General features: G+C 33.1%; 1 protein-coding gene across 2 annotated transcripts in view; it reads right to left on the bottom strand.

The window, feature by feature from the left end:
- The window catches only part of HYCC2 (hyccin PI4KA lipid kinase complex subunit 2), a 51,020-nt gene that overhangs the window by 22,796 nt on the left and 1,595 nt on the right, over positions 1-26,629 (bottom strand). For both annotated transcript variants that reach the window (XM_090282480.1, XM_090282470.1), the window contains exons 3-8: positions 18,373-18,472; positions 11,797-11,875; positions 10,884-10,985; positions 5,869-6,048; positions 3,056-3,136; positions 49-164 (exon numbers count right to left, since the gene is read on the bottom strand). In XM_090282480.1, coding sequence (XP_090138606.1) covers positions 49-164; positions 3,056-3,136; positions 5,869-6,048; positions 10,884-10,985; positions 11,797-11,847 — 530 coding nt within the window. In that variant the 5' untranslated portion in view covers positions 11,848-11,875; positions 18,373-18,472. The remainder of the gene's footprint in view (positions 1-48; positions 165-3,055; positions 3,137-5,868; positions 6,049-10,883; positions 10,986-11,796; positions 11,876-18,372; positions 18,473-26,629) is intronic.

Below are 26,629 nucleotides of genomic sequence, written 5' to 3' on the forward strand. Positions count from 1 at the left end.
ATTAAGCATAAGTTAACAATTATTACTCTCTACAGTTCTGACCATTACCGGTTTTGCGCAGTGAATGTTTCCCTCTGAGGATGAAGATCACTATAAACAACCCTGATGAGATCATGCTGACACAACGCCCCTTCTGTCAAAGCCATGGATCCAATTGTTGAGGGCTATAAAATTAGGCAAAGTATGAGACTGTGTCTCTAAAATGAACTAAAAGTCTATATCAAATAACATATTTAATTTTGTTTCAACAAAAGGCAGTTTCAGACCATTTCTTCTCTTTTAAAACCTTTTCTATTTTTCAATTATATGAGGGGGGACCCACAAAAATGGAATTTATTTATAAAAAATTGTATATTCATCCTTATATTTAAATTTCAGTCACCTTCAAAGTACTATTCATTTGATGCAATACACCTACTGAGACTTTTTCCATTGCTCAATTTTTGAACTCATCAATCTTTTTGTCTTTTATTTTTCTGCTGTGTTTTGTTTCACCTCTTCCATATCAGCGAAGTATTTCCCTTTGAGGACTTTTTTCATCCAGGGAAACAAAAAAAAAGTCACTTGGGGTGAGGTGGGGTGAATAGGGTGATGCTGATTTTGGTCAAGTACTGCTGAACACTCAGCACCATGTGGGCAGGTGCTGAGTAAATCACCCATCTCAAGAAATGGGCAAATATGTTCAAAAAGCCTTGAAAAAATTTTCACTGAAGTCGAATGCAGCCTTTTACAAAACCATGCTACAGATGGGTCCCAGAACACTCACCTGGCAGGGGAAGCCTGTACTACAAGGGGCCCACCCTTCAGAAAATAATTTTGCACTTTTTTGGGGGGTCCCCCTCATATACATTCTGCAGCTCTTTTTTTGTATTATTTTATTTTATTTATTTTTAGAGAGGGAGAGGAAGGAAGAAAGGGAGAGAGGGAGAGAGAGAAACATCAATTTGTTGTTCCACTTACTTATGCATTCATGGGTTGATTCTTGCATGTGCCCTAACTGGGGATCAAACATACTACCTTAGCACGTGACAGCACTCTAACCAACTGAGCTACCCAGCCAGGACTCTACAGCTTTTTTGGAAAATTTTACATTTACACACACACACACACACACACACCAAATTAAAAATATACTGATTTAATTTTTGAAAGATTATGAAATGAATCTATATTTAGAGCACAGATAAGAAAATTTGCTGAAAAGACTGAAGATTACAAATACATCAATTTTAATTTGTACTCTAGAATAGTGGTCCCCAACCTTTTTGGCTCCAGGAACTGGTGTGGTGGAAGACAATTACCCCATGGACTTGGTGCTGGGAGGAGTAGGGTATGACTTCAGGATGATTCAAATGCATTACATGCAAGCTCACCTCCTGCTATTCGGCCCAATTCCTAACAGGCCCAGACTGGTACCAGTCTGAAGCCCAGAGATTAGGGTCCCCTGCTCTAGAACTTAAGCAGTCGTGGGGACTGTGCATTCAAACTATGAAGTTTATCTAACTTCACATAGGTAAATACTCCTATTAATCCCATTCTACAATGAGGGCAGCAAGGGGTAGAGAATTGTAATCATAAAATGCAAACAATACTGAAGGCTATGATCAAATGTCTCTTTAAAAGTGCCATAATTAATTTCATGTTTCTACAGTTAGAAAAACCATCCATTCATAAATGTTTCACTATCTTCCATTTTATTTCATAATATGATACACAGAACTTAATTAAAATTAAATTACTCAGAAATATTCTATGCTAAAATGAGCCCTGGCCAAATAGGAGGCATTCTATTTCCAACACGAAACAAAGTCCCAGAGGACTTTATTAAGAAAAAAAAAATTGCTGCATAGAGCTATGAGACAACAGGATACTGACCGTTGGTAAGAAAATGGCATATAATTTTTAGACTACTCGTCAAGTTTCTTTAAATGCTTTCCTCATGACTTTATGCACTAAAAGCCACTAGAGACTAGAAGCTTGATTCATAACATATATTGTTAAAGAGAAGAGGCAGGACTTTAGCTCAACAAGAGTCATGTACCTATATGATAATCAGTGTTTTCACATTGTTTGACCAAATAAATACAGTAGTCCTTCTTTATATCACGGTTCACTTATTGCGGCCTCACTGTATAGCGGGATTTTTAAAAATATTATCTTTAATTATTTATCACGGATTTTTCGCTATATCACAGGATTTTGCGGTACTCTATATGTACGTTGTTGAAGTTATGTAGGTTTAAGAGTGTAGAATAAATGTAAGGTTCCTCCTTTGCGGGGGGCGGGGGTGGGGGCGTCTAGAATGTAATACCTGCAGTAAGTGAGGGAATACTGTATAAGCAAAAATCAGAAGTGTAATATTAGCACTGCCTGGTATGGTTCAACAGAATGAGTGCCAGCCTGAGAATCAAAAGGTCACCAGTTTCAATTTGGGGGCCTGTGAAAGGCAACCGATTGAGATGTTTCTCTTGTACATTGATGTTTCTCTCCCTCTTTTTCTCCTTCCCTTCCCCTCTCTCTAAAAACAAATGTAAAAAATATTTCTTAAAAAGTATAATGTTAATAAACAGCTAGAATGCATCAGTTAGAGTCCTTCAAGTGGAAATAAAATAATTACAGTGGTAATATTCTTCTAAGTAGCCATTTTCCTAAAAAGTAATAAAACCCAACAATCTAACATAGATGATTTCTAATTAATATGAAAGACTTTTAAAAAAGTAAAGAATATTGTATGTCAACTGTAATTGAAAAATTAAAAATGTTTCAAATTTAAAAAGGAATATTTTTGAAAATTAATAAAAGACCAATAAAAAAGATTGAAAATGATAATGGTGAAGGATACAAAGAAATAAACAAGAACTAGAGGAAAATGTTCCATTAATTACTTTCTGCCTCTCTTGAAAACAGCTCAATTTTATATCACTAATAGCAAACATCTACTTTTAGGAAGTAAATCAATAAAGATGTATTAGGAATGTTTAACTCTGGTTAGAAGTTGAATTTTATCTTTATTCAGTATAATTTAAAATAATTCTAGCTTTTCAATCTTACTTACCTCATGGTATATTGAAGGCTTAGATAAGGAAGGGATAGTAAAAGATAGAACTTTATTGTTTCCATCTTTATCAGCAATTTCCTATAGTTAAAAAAAATACACAAAGATAATGAAATAATATAGGACTATATGAAATAATAATCATTTTCTAAATTACCAAACATATCCTTGGTAACTAAGGAAGATTTTTAGAAAGTGTAATGTATTAAAAAATATTACTACCCTGATGTATCTTTGTAACCTATTAGGAAATTTGTGCATTTGGCAGCTGAATCATTTTTTGAGAGATTTGAGTGCAATACTAAAGTAAATAAAATACAACATGACAGCAAAGACATAAATCAGGCACACATATCAATTTTCATGTTAAATTTATATACAGGACAGGGAGAGTACAAGTGATTAGATCGTTTCGTAGAAACATGGCTGAGTTAAATCTAAATTAAAGGCTTTAGCTAAGAGATCCACACTTATAAAAATAAGAAAAACAAAGTTATTATAACAGAATAAATTGTGACTAAAAGGAACTCTTACAATTATTCAGCAATAAACTAATGACTTGAAATAAGCTACATATTAACATAATCAGTATTAGTCCAAGTGACTAAAAATAAGTTCATATTTAGGTAATTCTTACTGGACTGCAAGAAAATTCAGTGAATTTTAAAAGCACTTTATCTTTCATTGAAAAGGATAACGGTGTCCTTCATTTCTACAGTCTCTGGCACCTCCAAACTTCTACAGGTATTAATAAAAATCTGTCTACAGACTCCAGCATTTAAAGGGATGAAATGCTCCTCCTGCATCAGTCCCTCTCTCTATGCCTCATTTTAGTTCTATGTTTCTTCTACAATTCATATTAGTATATATAATGGGCATAAAATCCACAGAGAAGACTGTCCTTACTAGACCTAGCAGAAAGGTGATCAGAGAAAGACTAAGGAGTTAAACAACATAAAAGAAAGAAACAACAAAAACAACTATCAATACCAAAACACAAACCCAGAAGGACATCCCTGTAGGGCTCATTTCTGAGTTTTATACCATAGGAGAGTACTAATTATATATGAACAGTGGTCCTACCTCTAATTTTGGCAGGAAGATAGGTTTAAAAATTCCTTGGGGAGATCATTTAACTACTTTGTAGTCGAACTAGTTACCACCGACCTGGGCCATTGTGCCTCAGAGAAAAGTCTATGCTAGCTAAGATAAATGGATGTGATTTAAGTTAGGCAATAAAATTTTATTTTTTATTCCTAAATTTTAAATTAAGCCAAATACTTCTGATCTACATTTGTATTTGTGGAGAAGGGTTTCTGAAATTTGTTTAAGCTAAGAGCAATTTAAACTCTCCTTGAAGCTATTTTAAACAAGGAAGAAGTGCTAGGGAGGGAAAGAAAAAAAGAGAAATGAATATATAAAAGAAAACCAGTGTGGTAAGAAAAATTAAGAATCACAGAGAAGAGAGAACAGAGATATCAAGTGAATTAAAAGAAGACAGAAGTCTGAGGTTACATTTCTGACATATAATTGAGCAATTTTTTAATAGTACACTCTGTTTGAGATGTCAAATAGAATTAAACCACAGCACCAAGTGCTGTCAAGAACTTGTCAAGCATTCCACTGTACAAAATATTTTTGCTTCACTTGTCCCACTACTGAATTTTATTACACTAACCAAATTAATAAAAATGACAGCATAATGCTAAACATAATCTAAAACACTAAATTCAATTATTAAATCAATAAACATTTACTAAGTCCCTGTGGTAAGCACTAGAGGAGACGGTGATATATGAAAAATATTTCCTGCTTTAAAAGAAAAAAACCACCAGACAAATTAGCAAAATAGAGAATTTTATACCCAGAACAGATTTTCATTTTAAAAACTCATCTTCAATTATGATACTACTGCTAATAATAATGATAAATGTTTATTAAACACCACAGGCACCATGCTGGATTTTTCTAATTGTTTTCCATCCTATAACAATGTTTCATTTCTGCTTTACAGATGATGCAACTGAAATTAACTTGCCCAAAGTTAAAATAGCCAACAAGTGACAGGGCCTGGTTTTAGACAAAATATAAGTAACTCTAAAGGCCATTCATGCTCCATTCTTCAGATATATGTCCTAGTGATGGAAATGTTTTCTAATGATTTTTAAGGGATAATACTTAAAAGAACAAGCACTGGTGAAGAAGAATATGATTTATTACGAGACTCAGTATTTTATGAAGTACTTTATTACCACTCAACTATACAATGCTCCAACCAACTGGGTGACCTGGCCAGGGCTCAACTATAAACCTTTATTTTATAATGTGGAGTGTTTGTTTATAATGAGTATTGAATACACAAAACATAAGACTTCAAAGGGCAGCAGTTTGAATGCCAATGTTCTAAAATGGGCAACATGAGAAGTAAAACAGAAGAAGAATATTTAAAGTACTTAAGAATTCCTCTGAAAAAAGTTTCTTAAACAATATAATATCAGAGCCATAATATATTATCAAATAATTATTAAAAATAAATTTAAGAAATTTTAAATGCACAGTATTTATAAATATTGGTCAAGTAAAGTAACTTGGAGAAATAAGTCATAAAATATTAACAATGTTGTCAATTATAACAGTTTTACCTACTTTATAAAATGCATTATCAGCAATTATTTATTAAGCAACTCTGTACTCAATTTAATTAACTCAAATAGATTATTCAATAAACATTTCAATTTTTTTCTCTAAATATTCTTAAAGTATTATTTCAGAAAGAGTACTTAAAATTTCCCAAATTATAATTTTCAACTCACCAAATTATAGATTCCTAACAGAAGTGCTTCAATGCAACCATTACTCTGTCTGTCCCGGCTAACTGTAAGCCGTAAATAAACCCACATCAACTCTGGCAAGAACTGCAGTGTGAACCTCTTAAGTCGAACTTCAGAGCTACGATAGAGTTCAAATAGCTGGTGGCAGACAGGCTCCAGGAGCTAAAAGAAAAATAAAGTGCATTAGTTATTTCCATTCTTTTGGCTGTAACTGTATTTTTTAAAGGCAAATATATTTTCAAACTAAATTCTCAACATTAATTCTTGCATATTTTGAACCAATGCAACCAAAACCTTAATCTCTATGTAAAGAGACTAAATATTAAACTGACCAATATACTAACTATAAGAAGTACTTTGTGCTCATTTAATATCAACATAACTTTTAATACACTGTACTACCAAATTATTAATTAGTTCTTTAACCAATGTACTTATACTTATATTTAACAAGTTTCCTTTTCTTTTCTTACCAACCCTTACTTATCCCCCATTTCAAAAAGTTTCTGTTGGAAGAAAATAATTTCAAATGATCTTATTGAAAATAAACTTTAAGTATTGACTTAAACTGTGACTTAAATTATATACCGCTCAGTAGAGAATGGCATTTTTTCAGTATGTAATATTTGGCTATCTGAAATGCTAGCTAATATTTTAAATTACTGCTAGCTAATACGTAAAACAAAACAGATTACTTTTATGTTTTGGGACTGACAAATTTTACTAATTTTATTTCAAAAAGGAAGAAATTATACAGAAATAGCTTTTCCAATGTTTAATTGGGTAATTCTTCCTATGATATCACACAATATGACTTATGAGGAACTTCATGACCTTGAAATCTAAAAAAAATGAGCAGTTTAAATAAATCTTCCCCCATCCTCTAAACATGTACTGCCAATTTAGAATAGTTTTGTTGGAATAACTGCAGACTAAACAAAACTATGATTTTAAATTGCAAACAAAATACTGACAGGAAATCATAAAATAATGTTTAAAATTTAATACTAGCTTTAAAAATGAATTATTGACCAATTTATATGCTTACCTCTTTTCTGAATGATTAAAATAATGCATATACATTTGGAAATCTGCTCGAATATAGTTATACATATCTGTAATAATCTAACACTCTAGAATAAAGTCACCACTTTCACAATTGTAAATTAAAAGTCAACAAATCCTATGTTGATTGTACACATTATGTATTTAGATGAGTTAAGTTTAGCTCTTAAGTAACAACTCAATAGCTAAAAAAATTTACACACATACATCCTAGTCTAGTAACTACTAACCCTTTTATGTGAAATCATATCACTGCATTCGAAATCTTAAAAAACATTCCAACTTTCCCCTTACAATGAAGTCTAGATTAGACAATTTGTCCACAGTCACAGAAGTTAGTGGTGGAGGAAGACACTAGAATGCAGGTCTTCCAACACCAAACTGATGTTTCCATTATATTCCAAAGGTGGAGTAGGAGGTGATAGCTGTTTAACTAAAAACAGTATATTCCACATAGTGTCAATAATGAAGTAATAAACTTTTGAAAATAGTCAATTGCTGGCATCTTTTTAAAGTACTGACAATAACATGCAGGTCTTTTGGGAAATTAAAGAGTATTGCTCTCATATATTTACTTATTAAAAAATATATACAAGTTTTAAATCTACTTTCCTCTTTACTAAAAGACTCTAAAATTGCCTTCTCTAAATATTATTGTTCATGGAAGAATTATGATTTGTTTATGTTATAAAGACCTTAACTTCCCTTCCTCAGCAGCAAGAACTGCACTGGCATGTAGAAGACTATATTTTTATTAAGCATAACAAAAAAAATACAGAGTGAGGAAAATTATTACTCTCTTTTTAAAAAGTGGAAGAAAAGAGTGGCTGGCAATCCAGTAACTTTTAATAAAATAACACTACAAAATTAGGCTGTTAAAAACCTGCCAATGCTATTAAAAATCTTTAATTCTAAGACCATGTACAGGCTCTTGTGTTCTAAATTTTCAGTATCATAAATGACTCTGACCTCCCCTACATGACACTATCATCCACATCAAAAGGTGTTAAAAGTCACTATATTATCTTGTTAAAAAAAAAAGCTTAAGAATAACTGACATCCAAATTTAGCAAGCAGTTTGATATGACAATTACTAAGCGGCAAGCTACCTGATGGACACGCCGAGATGGTTGGGGTAGAACAATGGAGACCGATGCCAAATGTGAGTTACAGACAGAACGTGAGGCGAGGAAAAGGGTGTCAGTAGAAGAGGCTATAAATAAACAATGCTTTATAAGGTTCACGTATGAAGAGGGATAGAAAATGGGATAGATAATACAAAACAAGGCAAATCAAAGAAGGTTTTTAAAAAATTGAATATGATTGTTTACCATATTCCATTCATCAAAAAAGGAAAAAAAAATCAATCATGGAGGAAAGAGAGGAGAAAACTGCAGGATTAATGTTTGAGGTGGCTAGAGAAGATGGGATCTAGGCCTAAGTGAAAGATGGCTTTTGATACAACCTGGGATACTTCATCCACTGAAGAACAGAAAAGGCAGGAGAGGATGGGCAGAGATGCTGGTGGAGTGGTATATTTGAATAGGAAAATAAGAGAGCTCTCAACTACTTTCTTATTCTTTTTTAATGATGTAAAAAGCAAGCTGAAGATGAGTCAGAATAGTAAGAGTATGAGAAAACAGGTGTAAAATGAATAGCGGGGGAGTGTACCAAAGAAGAAAGACTGCAAGAGATGTTAGTCTTGCATTTAAGGTGCAGAAAGATGGAGGTCTCACTGAAGTGAAAGAACTGCTAGACTGACTAAGGTATCTCGGAGCAAAAAGAGGGGAAAAAAAGTAATATGTTGGTGTAATGATTAAAACTTAAGTTATAGTATAGGTTGGCCATGATATGTAATATTAAACTTCTAGAAAATATACTTTCTTAAGAACTTTTATGGTATTTAATGTAAAATTGTTAAGAGTGTCATAAGTTTCACATAATATTATATATGGCATGTGACATTCTCCTGAAGTAATTTCCCATTAACTAAATAATACATTTGATTGTTTCAGAATATAACAAAATCGGAACTAAAAGGGCTTTCTTTCTAGGACTAAAGTTCAGAATTGCTTTAAGATTCTATAGAGCTTAATATTCTGTTTTCCTGAAGTACGAACACATGGTTTGACCTTATGAACTGACAGAAGAAAGAATGGACAGACAGACCTGCTCTGGCAACTGGCTGATTATAATGACTGTTGGGTGTTGACCTTGAATCTCTCAAGTCGTGATTTTTCTATTTCTATCCATGATGAGGTCTGACATGTTTGAAGTATGACAATATAAAATAATGTGAATAATGTCATAGCTTCTAAGTATAAGAGAAGAAAAGAAGCTGGTACTTTTTATATGCTGTTGAATCACAGCAAAAATGAGAGCATTTTAGAATAATATTTTGTATTTCAGTATTCTTCTAGGGCAATATTTATTAAGTGTTCATTATGTACATGATGAAATACTAGATTCTAAGAAGCAGTAAATATAGACTATATGACCACTGCCCATGAAGACCTTACAATCTAAAGAGGAAGTATAAAACAAATTTTATTTTACTTTTTTAAAAGATTTTATTTATTTTTTAGAGTGAGGGGAAGGAAAGGAGGAAGAGAGGGAGAGAAACATCTATGTGTAAGAGAAACATTCGGTTGCTCTCATAAGCCCCCACCTGTGGACCTGGCCTGCAACCCAGGCATGTGCTGTGACTGGGAATCAAACCAGTGACCTTTCAGTTCGCAGGCTGGTGCTCAATCCACTGAGCCAAACCAGCCAGGGATAAACAAATTTTAAAAGGCAAAGCTTAAATGTTAAGACAGTGCAAAACAAGGGGTGGGAATACATACATTCATTATTCAAACAGAATTTTGAAAACTCCTGACCAAGGATACGCATATATGTACATTACCACACCTAAAGTTATAAAACATTCATAAATACACAGCAAGAGAAAAAAAAGCAAATGAATCCTGCAATTGTTGCTACAAAGAGCAACAGATGCAAGTCTAACTGAGAGCCGATAGAAGTTTAGGAGATAGGAAAGAAAGAGGTCAATAAGCAAGCTTTTAGTGATAGGACAAAAATGAAGATGCACTTTAAGTTAAGCTGCTGGTTAGGAGATGATTACCTGAACTTCTTCAAACTCACTCCAGTACACAGCAGAGGCACTCGTGGAGGCTGTATCTGGGAAGATAAGAAGCTACTTTCCTGTCTGTTCCTTGCATTTTCATTTTAAAGCATACATGAATCCAGTGGTGATAAAATTGTATGTCATACTGTTGTGTTAATGAAGATAATCTGTGTATTTTGCATAAATTAACAAATAGGTTCAATACCTACATTTTTTCCCTTTTATGATAAAACTGAGTAATAGGACACTCTTATTCTAAGTTTTTAAATCTTCCCTATTTAGGTTAAAAAGTGCTTTCTCTGACCATTTTCAAGCTAAATTTACTAGCAGTATCATATTATGTTACCAGTCTAAGTTCACTGACTAGGTGATTACACATTGTCAATAAAATAACTGCAATCAATACTCAAAATAAATAAATCTCAACCAGTGTATGTTTAAAATTTGGCTTCCAGAAAAGGAAACATTCCAGGACAGGAAACAGAGAAAGGTTTCAAATTAAATAAGTAATCTACTGAGATGATGGTCACTTAGATGAAGAATCAAAACATACTATCCTCACCGGTAACAAATTTGATTAAAAAATATTTTAAAATATAGGGGAGGAGGGGGCGTATGGGGAAAGCCAAAGCAACTATCAGAATGAAAAACAGCAGAAAGAAAGCTTTCCAGTCCCTTAAGTAGGATTTTTAAAAAGGAAAAAAAAAAAAAAAAAAGAGTAGGGAAAACTACAAGACTTAAATATATGTGTTTTAGTAGACATATTTTACTATGCTGAAATTATATTTCTTATAAACTCTCCTACCTCATTATTTGAATCTTGAATAACTTTATAGAGGGCTGGTACCAGTGTCTTTTTCCGGTGTAAAGTTGCTGCATAATTGGTGATCTGAGTGTCAGGTAATGCCTAAGAAAAAAAAAAACACAAAGGAAAATAAAAGTGAATTTAATATTTGAGAAGTCAGAAACTTTATTTTAAAGGACTTCATCTTTAAAATATTATAATGTCAACTAAGAAAAAAATAATTACTACAAGAGATAACCATGAATGTTAATAAAACAAATTAAGTTATACAGGGTATGGCAAAAGTAGGTTTACAGTTGTGAGTACACAAAACACAGTTTATTTTTGTATTATTATTAATTATTGTATTATTCATTTGTATTACAACTTTAAACCTACTTTTGCCCCACCCTGTATAATTCTAATTACTCAACCATAAAAATGATTAGAATCATATGTTATACCAAAATTTGCTGAAATGGTTCATCTTAAACCAATCTACTCTAAAAAAATAGTGTAGGATATATTACAGTTCTTGCATTTTATGTTTACAAAACACTTATTTCCATAGTGTTCATAAATTACAGTTTTCAATCAATTTCAATGCATAATTTTAAATTACAGGAAATAAAATATAAGGCAAAAATCCTATTTCTATGACTTATAAAACATGACTTATAAACTCCTTCAGTGAAATAGTTTAAAATTTATATAACCTCTCAAAAATCCTAACTATTTTCATTTTTACATATTATCTTCTAATCATTATTCACATTAGTGCCTTTTTAAAGAGTTGCAATTATAGAAAATTATTCCATATTTTGCCATTTCCACTTTTCATAATATTTCAGTTTCTCCAAAGAATACATATTTACTGTTTGAATTACTGACATATAGAATCATATGACACATTTTTATCCCCAATCCAATTTACCTTGAATTCTGATAACCATTCTTCCACAACACCACGTTCAGATCCGAGCATCTTTTTCTACCTTTTGTTACCCTTAACTCTGAAAGAAAAAAGCACTGAATTAAGGATAGCATTACTACTTACAGAAACTACCAAAGTAAATGATGTGTACCTTTCACTAAAGGAGAAACTCAAGTATATATTTTAGAAGAGGAAGCTTACTTTTAGAATAGAATTCAATTAAACTCAATTTTTTTTAAAGAAAGAAGTTCTATTTTTAATGGAACATTTGAAATCTATTTTCCTAATGCTTTTCTATTTCCTACAACAATTACACTTCGAGGTGGCAAAAACAAGTTTTTTGAGTGAAATCAAACTGCACGTTACCCAAGACAAATGCAGAATCTGGAATAAGTTCCACATCACAGAACAAACCATGTAACAGATTATAAATGTCAAAGCTAGAAAAGCTAGAAGTCAAAGGTTAAAAATTCAGCAAACTGATTATAAATGTATATATACAATAAAAAATAAAGCCTTTAAAGAAGGTAGATTTCTATGTTTTCTATGTCCAAGTAGAAAAGCAAGTTATACAATAGTATGTAAACTATACTTCCTTTTAAAATTTACATAAAATATTTTTTAAAAGCCTGAAAATATATGCAGGTGTGGACAACAGTAGGTTTACAGTTGCTCATATGGAAAAACATAAATACTACAAATAAACAATACAATAATAAACCATTTCACGTTATCACAACTGTAAACCCACTTTTGCCCCCCTCTGTATACACCAAACTTTAAGTGTCTGCCTCTGAAGGAAGGGTTACTGAGGGTACACTAATTATGTAACTTTGAACTATTAAAAAAAAAAAAAAAAAAGCATATATTATTTTTAAAGTGAGAAAAACAATAAAAGGTTTTGGTTTATAATTTAAGGCTCAAAAGGTAAGAACTAGAAGAAAGAACTTCTTAGGGGAGGAGTGAAGTGTCTTGGAAGCAACTGAAAGTTCATTTATTAAAAAGTCAATATTTCTTAAGAGTGTGTTAAATTCCGCACAAAATTTCTACCTAAAAAAAGGAAAACAGATTTTCTAATCCGCCCCCTCAATCCCAAAAGGATAAAAATATCCCTATATAATGTACTCTACCACGTACTATGTAGGCAAGGAGTACAAAAAGGAGTAATACATGACCCTTATTTTCAAATAGGGAATATTCCTTAAGATAGACTGATAAATTGAAACAGAAAAAGAGATGGCAGGGAAACCTACAGATTAAAAGAGATATAAAAAGAAAAATCAATAACCAAAGTATGAATCTTATTTGGACTCATTTATACAATTAAAAAGAGCATGACAAGTGGAGGAAGTTGAACACAACTGATTATTTAACGACATTAAATTAAGAATTATAGATTATTTTTATATTTGATAATTGTATCATAGTTTTCTAAAAACTGCACTTATCTCTTAGAGATACATACGGAAATATTTATTCATGGAATAATGACTGGAATTTGCTTTAAAATAATGAGGACAGCAGGGAGAGGCAAAGGAGGAGAGTGCCATGGGTGTAGGTGAAATATGATTGGCCATGATGAGTTGATAACCACTGAAACTGAGTAATTGGTTATCAACACACAAGTTTCATTACACTATTCTCTATACTTTGTCACGGATTTGAAATGTTCCGTAATAAACTGTAAGTAAAAATAATGAATTGATGAACTAACTCTACATATAAATCATGATATATAGTATAAGATATAAAGCAATGGTTCTTAACCTTTTAGAGGGTGCCAAAGCAGAAAGTCACAGACCCCTTCCCCCCTTAATATCCAAACAACACTACAGATCCCAAATTCAGAAAAAGATAAATATGATGCTCATATGTACAAATTTTGCAAATAATTTTAGGAAGTTCAGAGCTATAGTAAAGCCATAGTAGACATGGACTCCCATGTCAAAACTCTCGAAGAGAAGAGATTCTTAGAAAGAACTTGATAAAATAGAGCACAACTACACATTCAAATGATAATGCCCTGCAAATAAGTAATTTCATCAGGTTCCTTCATTTACTACCATGATTGTTCAAATCACTGTCGGGATTCCCTTTCAAATATCAATTAGTTAAGTGGCACTTAAATACTCTTTAAAACTTAGTTCTCCCCCTAAAAATGAATTTTATGCTATAACTATGATTACTGTGCATCTTATTCTATGCAAATTATACCTCAATAAAAATAACAAGCATGGCTTCATCATATGTTATAACTTCCAGTTTGAACAACTGTCTAAATATGCTAAGGTAGTTGCCCCTGGAAGCTTCTCAGAACTCAAGGAGACAACTGAGCAAAGGAGTGTCTGGTCAGAAATTTATTAATCTATTCCATAAATATTTCTTAGTTACAAACTATATGCCAACTCTTATGCTAGGAGCTGAAAATACAATGGTAAACAAAACCAGATGTAGACTCACTCCAATGGAGCATTCATCTAGTAGACATTGTATGTTTGCAAAGAGATGTGTAAGAAGGAAAGGCACACAAAAGCATAAAGCAAAGGAACCTAACACTGATGAAAGCAAAAGAAGCTTCTCTGAGGTAGTGCTTAAACTGAGATATCAAAGATCAGTAGGAGATAAGGAAAGTCAGAAAAGAACATTCTAGAAAAAGGGAACAGCCTATATAAGGTCCTGTGGCAAGAAAATAATACAAAAAGTTATAGAATCTGAAAGAAGATCCAAGTGGCTAGGAGCAAAGAAGACAAGGGGTAAGTTGTTGAGAGTAGAGAGAGGTAGGCATGACCCAATGGTATCAGCAGGACCTTCTAGACCACGTTCAAATATAGAAAGTGAATGAGGATTTTGAGCAGATGGTAGGATTCAAGGTTTAAAAAGCTTATCTGGTTGGTATGCCTTTCAGAGCTAGCTACAAATTTCCTGATAGTATGAAGACCAAAAAATCTTCCAGGCTTACTACTACACATATTCTGAGAGTTCCTACCAAGTTTCTGAAAATTTAAAAAACCCGAATAGTTAGTTATTAATAATAAAATGATTTTTATTTACAAAATCTCAGAAAAATAAGTAGGCTAGGTTCGATTTCATTAAGCTTCAAAAAAGTTTAAAAAGTTCAATCAAAGTCTACATTAATTTCTCAGGAAATAGTTTTTTAAGGGATAAATTCTAACATCTTGATCTCCCTTTAATATTTCCCTTTCCTCCGAAGTTTTTTAAAATATAAGCAAAAGGGCAGTTTTGTTAATATCACTTATGATATCTCTTTCCTCTATCACCTCATATTGCTAATAAGTTCAGTGGACCACAAAATTAAGAGGTAAAAAAAAAGACTGAATTTGACATTCTCTTTGAGAAGTACTTCAGACAAGGAGGTACTTTCAATAAATTTATTCCCATGTAAGGAAGAAAAGCACAATTTTTTGTGGTGGTGACTGAAAGGGCTCATTTTTCCAAAATAAAATAGGAACTAAAAAATTCCTGTATCAGACTTCTGATCAAGATGGAAGCGTAGGAAAACACGGCTCACCTCCTCACACAACCACAGCAAAAATTACAACTACAAAACAAGTATCACCCACAACTGTCAGAAAATTGAGCAGTATGGAAGACTGACTAAATCCACTGAGCCACACCAGCCAGGGCAAGGCTTGAATCTTCTAAAGTTAAAAAACACATAAATAGTTTACTTTGTAAAGAATCTGGAAGTTATTTTACAAGTTGACCTGAGATTAAGATCTAACAATGTTTTTCTCCCAGAAGTTCTCAATTGTTCTAACACAATGTTTGCATGTTCATTTTTTCTTACTAACTTGAAATGCTATTTTTATCATATACTAAAAATCTTACATATATTTAAAACTATTTCTGAGCTACTTTTTCCTTAATTTTGCACAAGAACTACAATGTTTTCAACACTATGGCTTTACCATGCACTTTAATAAGTAATAAGTCCTATAACATTTAATTATTTTTCCTAAAAATATATTTCATTATTAGTTTCTGCTTCGTTCTCCAAGATAAATATCAGACTTATATTGATAAGTTTCATTCCCATACTCCATCTTCATGGGAATTAAATTAACAAATTAATTCCAAATGACATCTTCATCATATTGAGTTATCCCATACAGAAAGAAGCCTAGCATTAAAAAACCCCTTTTATATATCTTAGTATAATTTTTTTGTTTTCTTCATACATGTCAGCACATTTCCAATGAAGTTGAGTCCTAAGTAATTTATGTTTTCTTGCTGTGGTTGTGATTCCTTTTCATTGTTTTCTCACTAGCTATTGTTACTCACACAAAAATAAATAATTTAAAAAATGAAAATGAACAAGTTTTAAATAAATGTTTAAAATATAGGGTTGGTCAAATGTCCATTTACTTTTCTCTATAAAATAAAAGACACATTTTAAATTTTCACCAATAACTTTTTATTTGGATATTTTGAGTATGTTGGCTGTCTCCCACTATTGGCTTCTAGTGGGTAGAGGCCAAAGGTACTGCTAAACATCTTCCAATGCGTAAGACAGCCCCACAGCAAAAAAATTGTTTGGCCAAAATGTCAATAGTACCGAGAAGCTTTGCAAACTACTTTTGACACATTCAATCAGCCACAGCATCTTCTCCATCCACTGCACAAATCTTTATTTTGCATTTTTACCTTTCTTGAAATAACAAAGCATAATGTGCTGAAAATGTTGTATATTTTCTTCCATCTTCAATATAAAATGGCCGCACAAAAATTCACCAATTTTGATGTTTTTTTAAATGCACGCTGATATGACAGGTGTCACAACACAATCTAACAAAACTGTTTCAAATGAAGGCAACTAAGCACTACTAGAGCCATTATCTGGAAAAAATCAAATGAGCTTTTTGGCAAACACTATCCTAGTATTAATATGAGAACAGGGTCCATTTCTCACTTGTTCCCATTTGAGTGCTTACTATGCACTCAAAGTTAACAAGCATGCTATAGTATCAGGACATACGAAAGGTACTCAATGTATATTTGTTGAATCAATGAACCACACTGCTTACATGACCTTGGACCAATCACTTAAACCTTCTGGGCTTGTTTTCTACAATGATAAGTTACTTTCTAAATCTAAAATCATATAGCTATATTTTAGTACCTTCATTTGAAAAATAGAATAGTACTGGGTACAGAGAAATTTTGTAAATATATATTTCCTAACTAGACTAAGTATCTTTTAGTATCTGGAGGTAGCTATGAACAGGTATATACTGCAAATTTTATTTAATCAAATGATATAGAATTTTGAAGATCATTTTTCCTATTTTATAGTATATCAATTCCATCACCCAGTATATAAAAACTACAAAGAAGAACAAAAAGCAAGGTAATATTCCAACATGCAGCTCAACTCAGCCCATACTCCCAGGGTATATAACAAAGTAAAGAGGATATCACAGAAAATGATTATCTTTTTAGTGAGCATGGAAATGGCAACCTTTACTAGCAAGCCCTAATACAATACAATGAACAAAATAATGAACCACTGAAAAATAACCTGAAGGAGGTCAGTAACTAATTACTGGGACGTAAACTCTTGGTACTTGTACAATAAACGCCTCATTACCTACACAGGTGAAAATTATACCTTAGCTTGCAATCGGCATATATCTTTTTAGGAATTGTCAATTTACAGAGAATCAGAATATAAGAGAGTGCAGCCAAGCAGTTAAAGAGTACAGGCTTTGTCCAGCTCAAGACTGCCGGAGTTTGAATTCTAGCTCCATGACCTACAAGCTATGTGTCCTTGGGACACTTACTTAGCTCATTTATAAAACAGGGATACTATAAGTACCTATATCAAAGGTTTTTTTTTTTAAAGATTAAGTAAGTTACATCAAGATTAAATTAACTATAACAACTGCTTTTAAAGGTTTTTGAGGAACCAAAATTATTAAATAAACAAAGCTATACAAGCATCAGGACAACATATAAGATAGTAAAACAATGAATTTTGCTATTGCAAATTTTCAAACTTAGGTCAAAGGCTATTTAGATTAAGTCTGGATTTTAAATATGTAAAATGTGCTGTTATTGTAAATACCAAGTTCCCTAAGGAAAAACTTAAGAGCTATACTGTCCAATATGGCAGCCATTAGGTACAAGTGGTTATTTAAATTTAAATAAAATAAAATCTAAAGATTTAATTCCTTAGTTGTACTAGCTACATACATTTCAAGTCCTCAGTAGCTAAACATGGCTTATGTCTCCCATATTGGACAACACAGATAAAGAACATAGACATCATCACAGAACTTCTGCTGGACAGCACCGATCTAGATGTAGCTGAATAATATAGTTATTCGATAACATTTAGGCAACAGAAAGTTTTAAAGAGACAACTATTAAAAAGAAAACACTTTCAAAAGTAAATTTCAAAAGCATTAATTAAGATGTGATTATTTCCAATCTCCTAGGTAAAACTGCTTTAAAAATAGAAGATACTCACCAAAGATTACCAAAAATTCTAACATGTCTAACCATATGGGAAATTCATGCTTTATTCTTTAAAAAATTAAATTCTGTAATTTTTACCTTTGTTCTGAGATCAGTATTCTAAAGGCGGAGGTGGCACAGGAATGCAGCAAAGTTCAAGTGTGGAATTCATTTGTTGATTCTTAAATATTTTCCAACCCTATAAAAAATGAAAATAGGAAACTAAAATATTGAGAAATATTCTCAAGAATCTAATACAAAGAGGAAAGAATAATTTTGGTAAGACATTTATAATGTAGTTTAACTAATGTAAAAAATAATTAGGGACTCAAAAGTTTCTATAACAACTAGCATATACTTTTGTACTGTTACCAAACCTAATTGAAAAAAGAGAAAACCCTAGATATAGAGAAAAAAAGTATGAATTTTAGGTTCAAATTAGTCATTAGATTATCTGTAAGACTTTGAATAGGTTACTTAAATTTTCTGGAGCCTCACTTGACTCATCTATAAAATTAAGATTTCTAGCCAATAATTCTATGAATCCAATAGTATAGTGATCTCTCCCTCACACACACACACACATACATACACATGCACAAGACCATTAAATTTTTAATATGCAATATAAAAACAAGCTTAAATACTAAGTATTGATGAATATGAAATCATTTTGGATGGGTTTCAAGAACTGAAAATTTCATCATTTTAAAAAGAACACAAATTGCTATTACTTGAATTTTTGGTACAAAAATATGTTAAAAGCTTTTTGATATGAGAAAATCATTTTCAAATTGCTAAAGGTATACTTTTCTCACAAACTGACACTTAATTTCATGTAGTTGTTGATCACATCATGCTCTACTTCTCTGATTCAAAACTCTACCACAACTTTAAAACACCAAAAGAAAATTAACATTTTAAAATATGTTCATTAAATAAAATGTGATTTTTTAAATACAAAACATACGTCAATAAAATTCACTTGAAATTTAATTACATTATCATTATAATTCAATGTTTTTCAAACTGAAGATGTGTCAGGAGCTCCTACTCCACTCACAGCAGCTGACTTTCCTGTGTACTCTGGTAGGCAGAATCATAGCAGTAACTGGTTTAACAGCCTACAGTACTTAATGTCTTCTGTTCTCAGAAACCTGTATACAGATTTATTAGTCCTATTTAAACCATAACTTCTCTAGGGCAGGAAGTATTTCTCAGATGTGTTTGTATTTCTAGTTCCTAATAGAGCCTAGCACATAGTTAGCACTTAATTCAACATGAATAAAGGGTTTAACAGCAACAACTGATCAGTCAGTAGCAGACTCAGCAGAGAATACAGGAAGCAAGTATGTCAAAGATTACTAGTTTCCCAAGACAGGGATGTCTACTCTTACCACTCTTATTCAACACAGTACTGGAAGTCTCAGCCACAGCAATCAGACAAGAAGAAGAAATAAAAGGCATCCAAATTGGAAAGCAAGAAGTAAAACTGTCATTATTTGCAGTTTACATAATACTATATAGAGAGAACCCTAAAGATTCCACCAAAAAAACTATTAGAACTGATGAGTTCAGTAAAGTAGGGGGATACAAAATATCCAGAAATCAGTTGCATTTCTATACACCAAAAATGACTATCAAAAAGGGGAAGTAAGAAAACAATCCCAGTTACAACTGCATAAAGAAAATAACATATATTGGGATAAATTTAACCAAGGATGCAAAAGTCCTGAACTCAGAAAATTATAAGACAATGAAGAAAGAAAATGAAGAAGAAACAACAAGTGGAAGCATATACCATGTTCATGGATAGGAAGAATTAGCAGCATTAAAATGTCCATACTACCCAAAGCAATCTATAAATTTAACACAATTCCTATCAAGATACCAATGGTGTATTTCACAGAACTGGAACAAATATTCCAAAAATTTATACGGAAGCACAAAGACTCTGAAGAGCCACAACAGTCTTGAGAAAGAAGAACAAAGTTGGAAAAAACACGCTACCTGATATAAAAATATAATACAACGCCACAGTAATCAAAACAGCATGGTACTAGCATAAAAACAGACATATAGACCAATGGAACAGAATAGAGAGCCCAGAATTAAACCCGCACCTTTATGGTCAAGTAATATTTAATAAAAAAGGGAAGAACACGCAATGGGATAAAGGCAGTCTATTCAATAAATGGTGTTGGGAAAATTGGACAGATATATGCAAAACAAAACTAGACCACCACCCTCTTATACCATACACAAGAATAAAGTCAAAATTGATTAAAGACTTAAATATTAGACTTGAAACCATAAAAATCCAGAAGAAAGCACAGGCACTAAGATCTCAGACATTTCTTGTAGCAATATTTTTTCCTGATATATCCCCTTGGGCAAGGGAAACAAAAAATAAACAAATAGGACTACATCAAACTACAAAGTTTATGCACAGCAATGGAAACCATCAACGAAATAAAAAGGCAACCCACAGAATTGGAGAACATGTTCACCAATACATCTGATAAGGAATTAATATCCAAAATTTATAAATAATTTATAACACCAAAAAAACAAATAATCCAATTAAAAAATGGGCAAAGAACCTAGGTAGACACTTTTCCAAAGCGGGCATATAGATGGCCAGTAGACATATGAAAAGATGCTCAATGTCACTAATCATCAGGGAGATATAAATTAAAACTGCAAGATATCACCTCACACCTGTCAGAATGGCTATCATCAGTAAATCAACAAATAAGCATTGGCAAGGATGTGGAGAAAAGGGAACCCTCATGCATTGTTGGTGGGAATGCAGCCTGGTGCAGTCACTGTGGAAAGCAGTATGGAAATACCTCAAAAAATTAAAAATGGAACTGCTTTATGACCCAGTGATTCCATTTCTGAGAATTTACCTGAAGAAACCCCAAACACTCATTCAAAAGAATATACACACCCCTTTTTGACGGTAGCATTATTCACACTACCCAAGATTTGGAAGCAGCCCAAGTGCCCATCAGTAGATGAGTGGATAAAAAAGCTGTGGTACAGGTACACAATAGAATACTACTTAGCCATTAAAAAAAAGAAGGAAATCTTACCTTTTGCAACAACATGGATGGACCTGTATTGTGCTGAGTGAAATAAGCCAGTCAGAGAAAGACAAGTACCATACAATTTCACTTATATGTGGGATCTAATGAGCAAAATAACAAAAAATATAGAAACAGACTCCTAGCTGTCAGAGAGGAGGAGGGTGGGGGCCAGGTGAAAAAGGTGAAGGGATTAAGCAAAAAAAACAAAACTAACAAACAAAAAAAATACAAGAAAACCCCTCACAGACAAACAGTATGGTCATTACCAAAGGGAAATGCGGGTGGGGGGAGGTAGGAGAGAGGGTAAAGAGGGGATCAGTGGTGATGGAAAGAGACATGAGCTAGGATGGTGACCACACAATACAATATATAGATGATATAGAACTGTATACCTTAAACCTATATAATTTTATTAACCAACATAACCCCAAAAATTCAATTAAAAAATTTCTGTGATTTTTCTCTTTAACCACGTTATTAATAAATTTTCAATGCTTCTACCACAAAAAAGATTACTAGTCCCCATTTAATATAGATCCCCACCTCGAACCCCACTGTTCTAGTCTATATGTTCCGCTAAAAGCCATTTCTGAACCTTATGGCCAAACGACTTAAATTCTGATCAATCAGATCAGAGGAATATTATATGGGTAATCTGAGAAATATTTCTTAGAAGTGTGAGGTGGGCCCCTTTTGTCCTCTGCTTTTCTTTCTCCTTCCTTCTGCCTAGAACATGGGTGTAATAGCTGGATATCCAGCAACCATTCTTTGATCTTGAAAATGGAAGCCACGTGGTAAAGAAAAAAGAGAGGAGACAGGTCACTGACAGCTCTGTAGAGTTGCCATATCCGCCCTACACAGTCAGTTTCTAAATGTTTTTTCACAAGACAAAGAAATAAATTAATATCTTGTTTAAGCAATGGCTATTTGTTTCTAGCAGCCAAACACAATTCCTAACTAATAATATAAGGAGACTCCAGCAACAAATATGTGGTCTAAGATACCAACAGCCATCTCAGCTATGCTTTTTAAATGCGGTTAAAGTGTAAGATATTGCCACAGAAACGGAAAGTCAAGTAGAAAGCAAGCCTGAACAGAGCCTGTACTCTGTGGAGGTACACCACCATTACAGTTCAGTCGGAGGGGTGTTACTGTAGTTTAGTACACTGACAAGGTTTCATAATACAGTACTGTAATTTCTTGCCAACATTTGGGAATTATGTTCTAGAAAAGCAATCTGGCTTATAAAACTGTGACCAGAAAGACCAAATTACATAAAAATAAGAGGTTAGGTTTAAACCTTTGCAAATAAAAAAATGAGTGACCTTTCTTTAAATTAACCTTCAAGTCTTCAGGAAACACTGCTATCTCACAACAATCAGATAAGGCTAATTCTCCTACATATTATGCAAACTACTTCATGATTTCCAATACATCCCACCTCGCTTGCCACTTAAAGTCTTTGGTACTTGCATTTTTATTTTTACTATAAAGTCTCAGCAAAACTTTTCACAAATTCTTATAGCAATTGTGTCATTTTTTGGACTGTTTTTAATCCTTACATTAAGAAAATGGAAAATAATCCCATCTATCAGTGGACTGCTGTTTTGGACTTCTTTGCATATCCCCAAAATTCATATATTGAAATATGAACCCGCAATGTGATCATATTAAGAAGTGGGGCCTTCAGAAGGTGACTAAGTCATAAGGGCAGAGCTCTTCTGAGCTAAATTAGTGCCCTTATAGAAAGGGGCACCCAGAGAGCTCTCTCACACCTTCTGCCATGTGATGACACAGTGAGAAGAGACCCAGCTCAGAATAAGGAAGTGGGCCCTCAGCAGGTATACAATCTTCTGGCACCTTGATCTTGGACTTTCTAGCCTCCAGAACTGTGAGAAATAAATATTGTTGTTTAAGCCATCCAGTCTTATGGTACTTTGTTATGGCAGCCCAAACTGGTTGAGACAGAGGTTCTTCCAACAGAATATGGCAAAGGGACACCATATTAACCTAAGTTCCAAAGTCTAAGCCTCAAAGAGACCTTGCATTCTTGCAGCTTCTACCCTCACCTCTTTAGAACACTACCCCAAGAATGCCTTATAAGGATGACAGACTAGCCTACTAGATGATGAGAAGCCACACTGAGAAGACTGTTGCACTCTAATACAGGCAGCCAGCACCAACTGCAAACATGTGAGTGAGGACATCTTGGACCTTCCAACTCAGACAACTCTCCAAGTAGATTCAACTGCATGGGAGAGCTACATGAAACCAACAGAGGAACTGTTCAGCCAACCTACAGAATCATGAAAAATAATAAATCTTTTTGTCTTAAGTCATTAACTTTTAGGATGGTGTATAAGGTTGCAATACCAACCTCTAATAAACTTTAAAACAACAGTACTTAATGGTTTCTTCAAGTTGAGAATAATTACTTGAGATTTTTCTGTTTTTATCTTTGATTCACCTATTATAGTGCCCTGGATGTCATGGAATGCTTCATTCCACTATGATTAAAAAGGAGAGATTAATGTATGAAAGCACAATGGGGAGATATTAAAAGGTTTTTGTGTGAAGTGAGCAATATGTGAGAGGCACTCTGTTTGCATTATAGAATGGACAGGGGGAAGAAAGACTGAGAACAGGGTCACCAGTATGAAGACTGTTGGAATGGTCCCAGTGAGAGGCATAGGAGATTAGAGGCCTGAACTATCACTGCTGCTGCTATTATATTTACTATGTATTTATTACACACCAAGTACTATAATAAGAAACTTCCATATATTTGCTCATTTAATCCCTGTAACAACCCTTTAAAATTTTTTTAAATTTTGATATAATTATAGACAGGAAGGCACCATGTACCTGTTGCCCAGTTTCCCTCAGTGTTAATGTATGCATAAGTGTAGTAAAATATTAAGACCAGGAAATTGATATTGGTACAGTCCACAGAGGATATTCAGATATAATCAGTTTTACAAGCATTCATTTCTCTGTGTGTAGTTCCATAAAATTTTAAAACATATGTAAATTTATATATTTACCACATAATCAAGACACAGAATTATTCTATCACCAAGAGGCTACCTTGTAGTAACCCACTCACCTCTCCCTGATCCCTAACCCCTGGCAACCACTAATCTGCTTCGCCTCTATAATTTTATTTCAAAAATGTTATATAAATGAAACAATATGGTATGTAATCTTTTGAGAGTTTTTACTCCTTTCTCCAAAATTAAAGTCAATAGACACGTACTTTTTCTAGTACTTGTCTTCATGGCAGATAAGATACTCAAACAGAAAGTCTAGAATACATAAAAATGAACCATGGATTTCTAAACTGGATCTGTGTCACAGTAAAAACACATTCACAATTCCAGGTTTTACTACAGATCATTGAGTGAATGTTTATGTAAAAGCTAAATGTATATCTTCTTTGTATCATTGCAATATTGCAAAAAGACCTTTAATTAAGAAAAACCTCCAATTCTTATTTTCCAATTGTACTTTGATTCTAGAATTAGATAGCTTTCAGACACATTGAGATAACAAGATATAAGTAAATATCTAAGCAAATTAATACAGGTCTGAATAATGAAAGAAATTAGCTTGGTTTATGGAAAACAGCTAAATGCCAAGTAAAAACTAATCCAAACCAGAACATTCAGCAAAATATTTATTTCTGGCAAGTTTAGCTCCTGACTAGAAAATCTATCCCAGCTATGATATTAATTAATTTGTTTGTTTGTTTTTTAAGATTTTTATTTATTTTATTTTTAGAGAGAGGGGAAGGGAGAAGGGAGAGAAACATCAAAGTGTGGTTGTCTCTGGCACGCCCCCAACTGGGGACCTGGCCCACAACCCAGGCATGTGCTCTGACTGGGAATCGAACCAGCGACCCTTTGGTTCACAGGCTGGCACTCAATCCACTGAGCCACACCAGCCAGGGCCCAGCTATGATATTTAATGAGCTATAAAAATATTGGTAGATTTGGCGGCCCTTTCTCTCAAGCAGAAACTACTGTTACTGGTTCATATCACAAGTTAGATAGCTTTGGATTAGATCAGTGATTCGAAAGTGGAAGTCAATGGTGAACCATACCATCTAGGAGATGTTTTTTCTTCCAACTATGTATATCTACCTCCCCTCACATTTCTCCTGCCACTAAAATTCTGAAGGATAGTGGAGATGATATAACAAATATGTGTGTGTGCCTTTTTAAAAACTCCTAATTATTCTGATTATATATATATAAACATATATAAAACACTCCACTTTCACAGTGATTTTCTGAATTAGGTCCAACTCTATTTTTAACATTGTATCAATAGCAGGCAAAAGGAGCAGAGCTACACATGACAAGACCTCAGTAGAAGGCTCTGAAGATAAGGGGCTATACTCACACCAGCTGTAAGCCACCTTCAGAGCTTTCTGTGCCAGCTCTCTTCAGAATCTGTTACATCACATTTTAGACAACGACAAATATTCAGTTCAGCAACCTGAGAAAAGCACATAGTCTACTAGCCAGACAAAAATGTAAAAAGAACCTGTTTGGACATCAAAAAAACTAAGAAGCCACAGACATTGAAACACAAAAATTCATCTGTTCTTACACTAAAGAGTAATAACAAAGTACTACTTTGTGCAGCTGATAACTTTTTTGGAGACTTTCTGCTCATATTTTATCATTGTAGTTTTTTTTAAATAACGTAGCATCAATTTTTCTATTATAAAGTTCAGTCAGGCTGAAAATCTTAATCATTCTAGAACTTATTAAACTACTATAAGCTGCCAAAACTGTGTATTAAAAACAATCAAACAGACTAAATCTATCGTATGTGAAGATGGCTTAAGACTTGGATTTAAAAACAAGCTTTCAATTGTTTAGCACAAACAATTACACTTTCTTACAGCCACTGTTTCAAATTCCTTATAAGAGCTCCAATACTGAAATGTGTCTGAAGAGTGGCCTTCTAATGATGTATATAAATAATCAGCTAATTATAATTATATTTTAATTTGGATGAGTGTTTCTTAAATCACTTTATAATTTCCTACTCAGTTGTTCAACTTTATGGCATTCTACAGTGACACCTACTGGCCATTCAAAATTAGCCATTAGTTCTTTCTCTAAGACAGCGCTAGTAGGCTGATTACATAATAACACACACACACACACACACACACACACACACACACACACACACACACTACACCACCACCACCACCACCCTACATAAAAGCAGGTTTGTTCACTGGTACT

Source organism: Furipterus horrens, unplaced genomic scaffold, assembly GCF_987537825.1.
Source record: "Furipterus horrens unplaced genomic scaffold, mFurHor1.1.pri manual_scaffold_1, whole genome shotgun sequence".
Classification (NCBI taxonomy): domain Eukaryota; kingdom Metazoa; phylum Chordata; class Mammalia; order Chiroptera; family Furipteridae; genus Furipterus; species Furipterus horrens.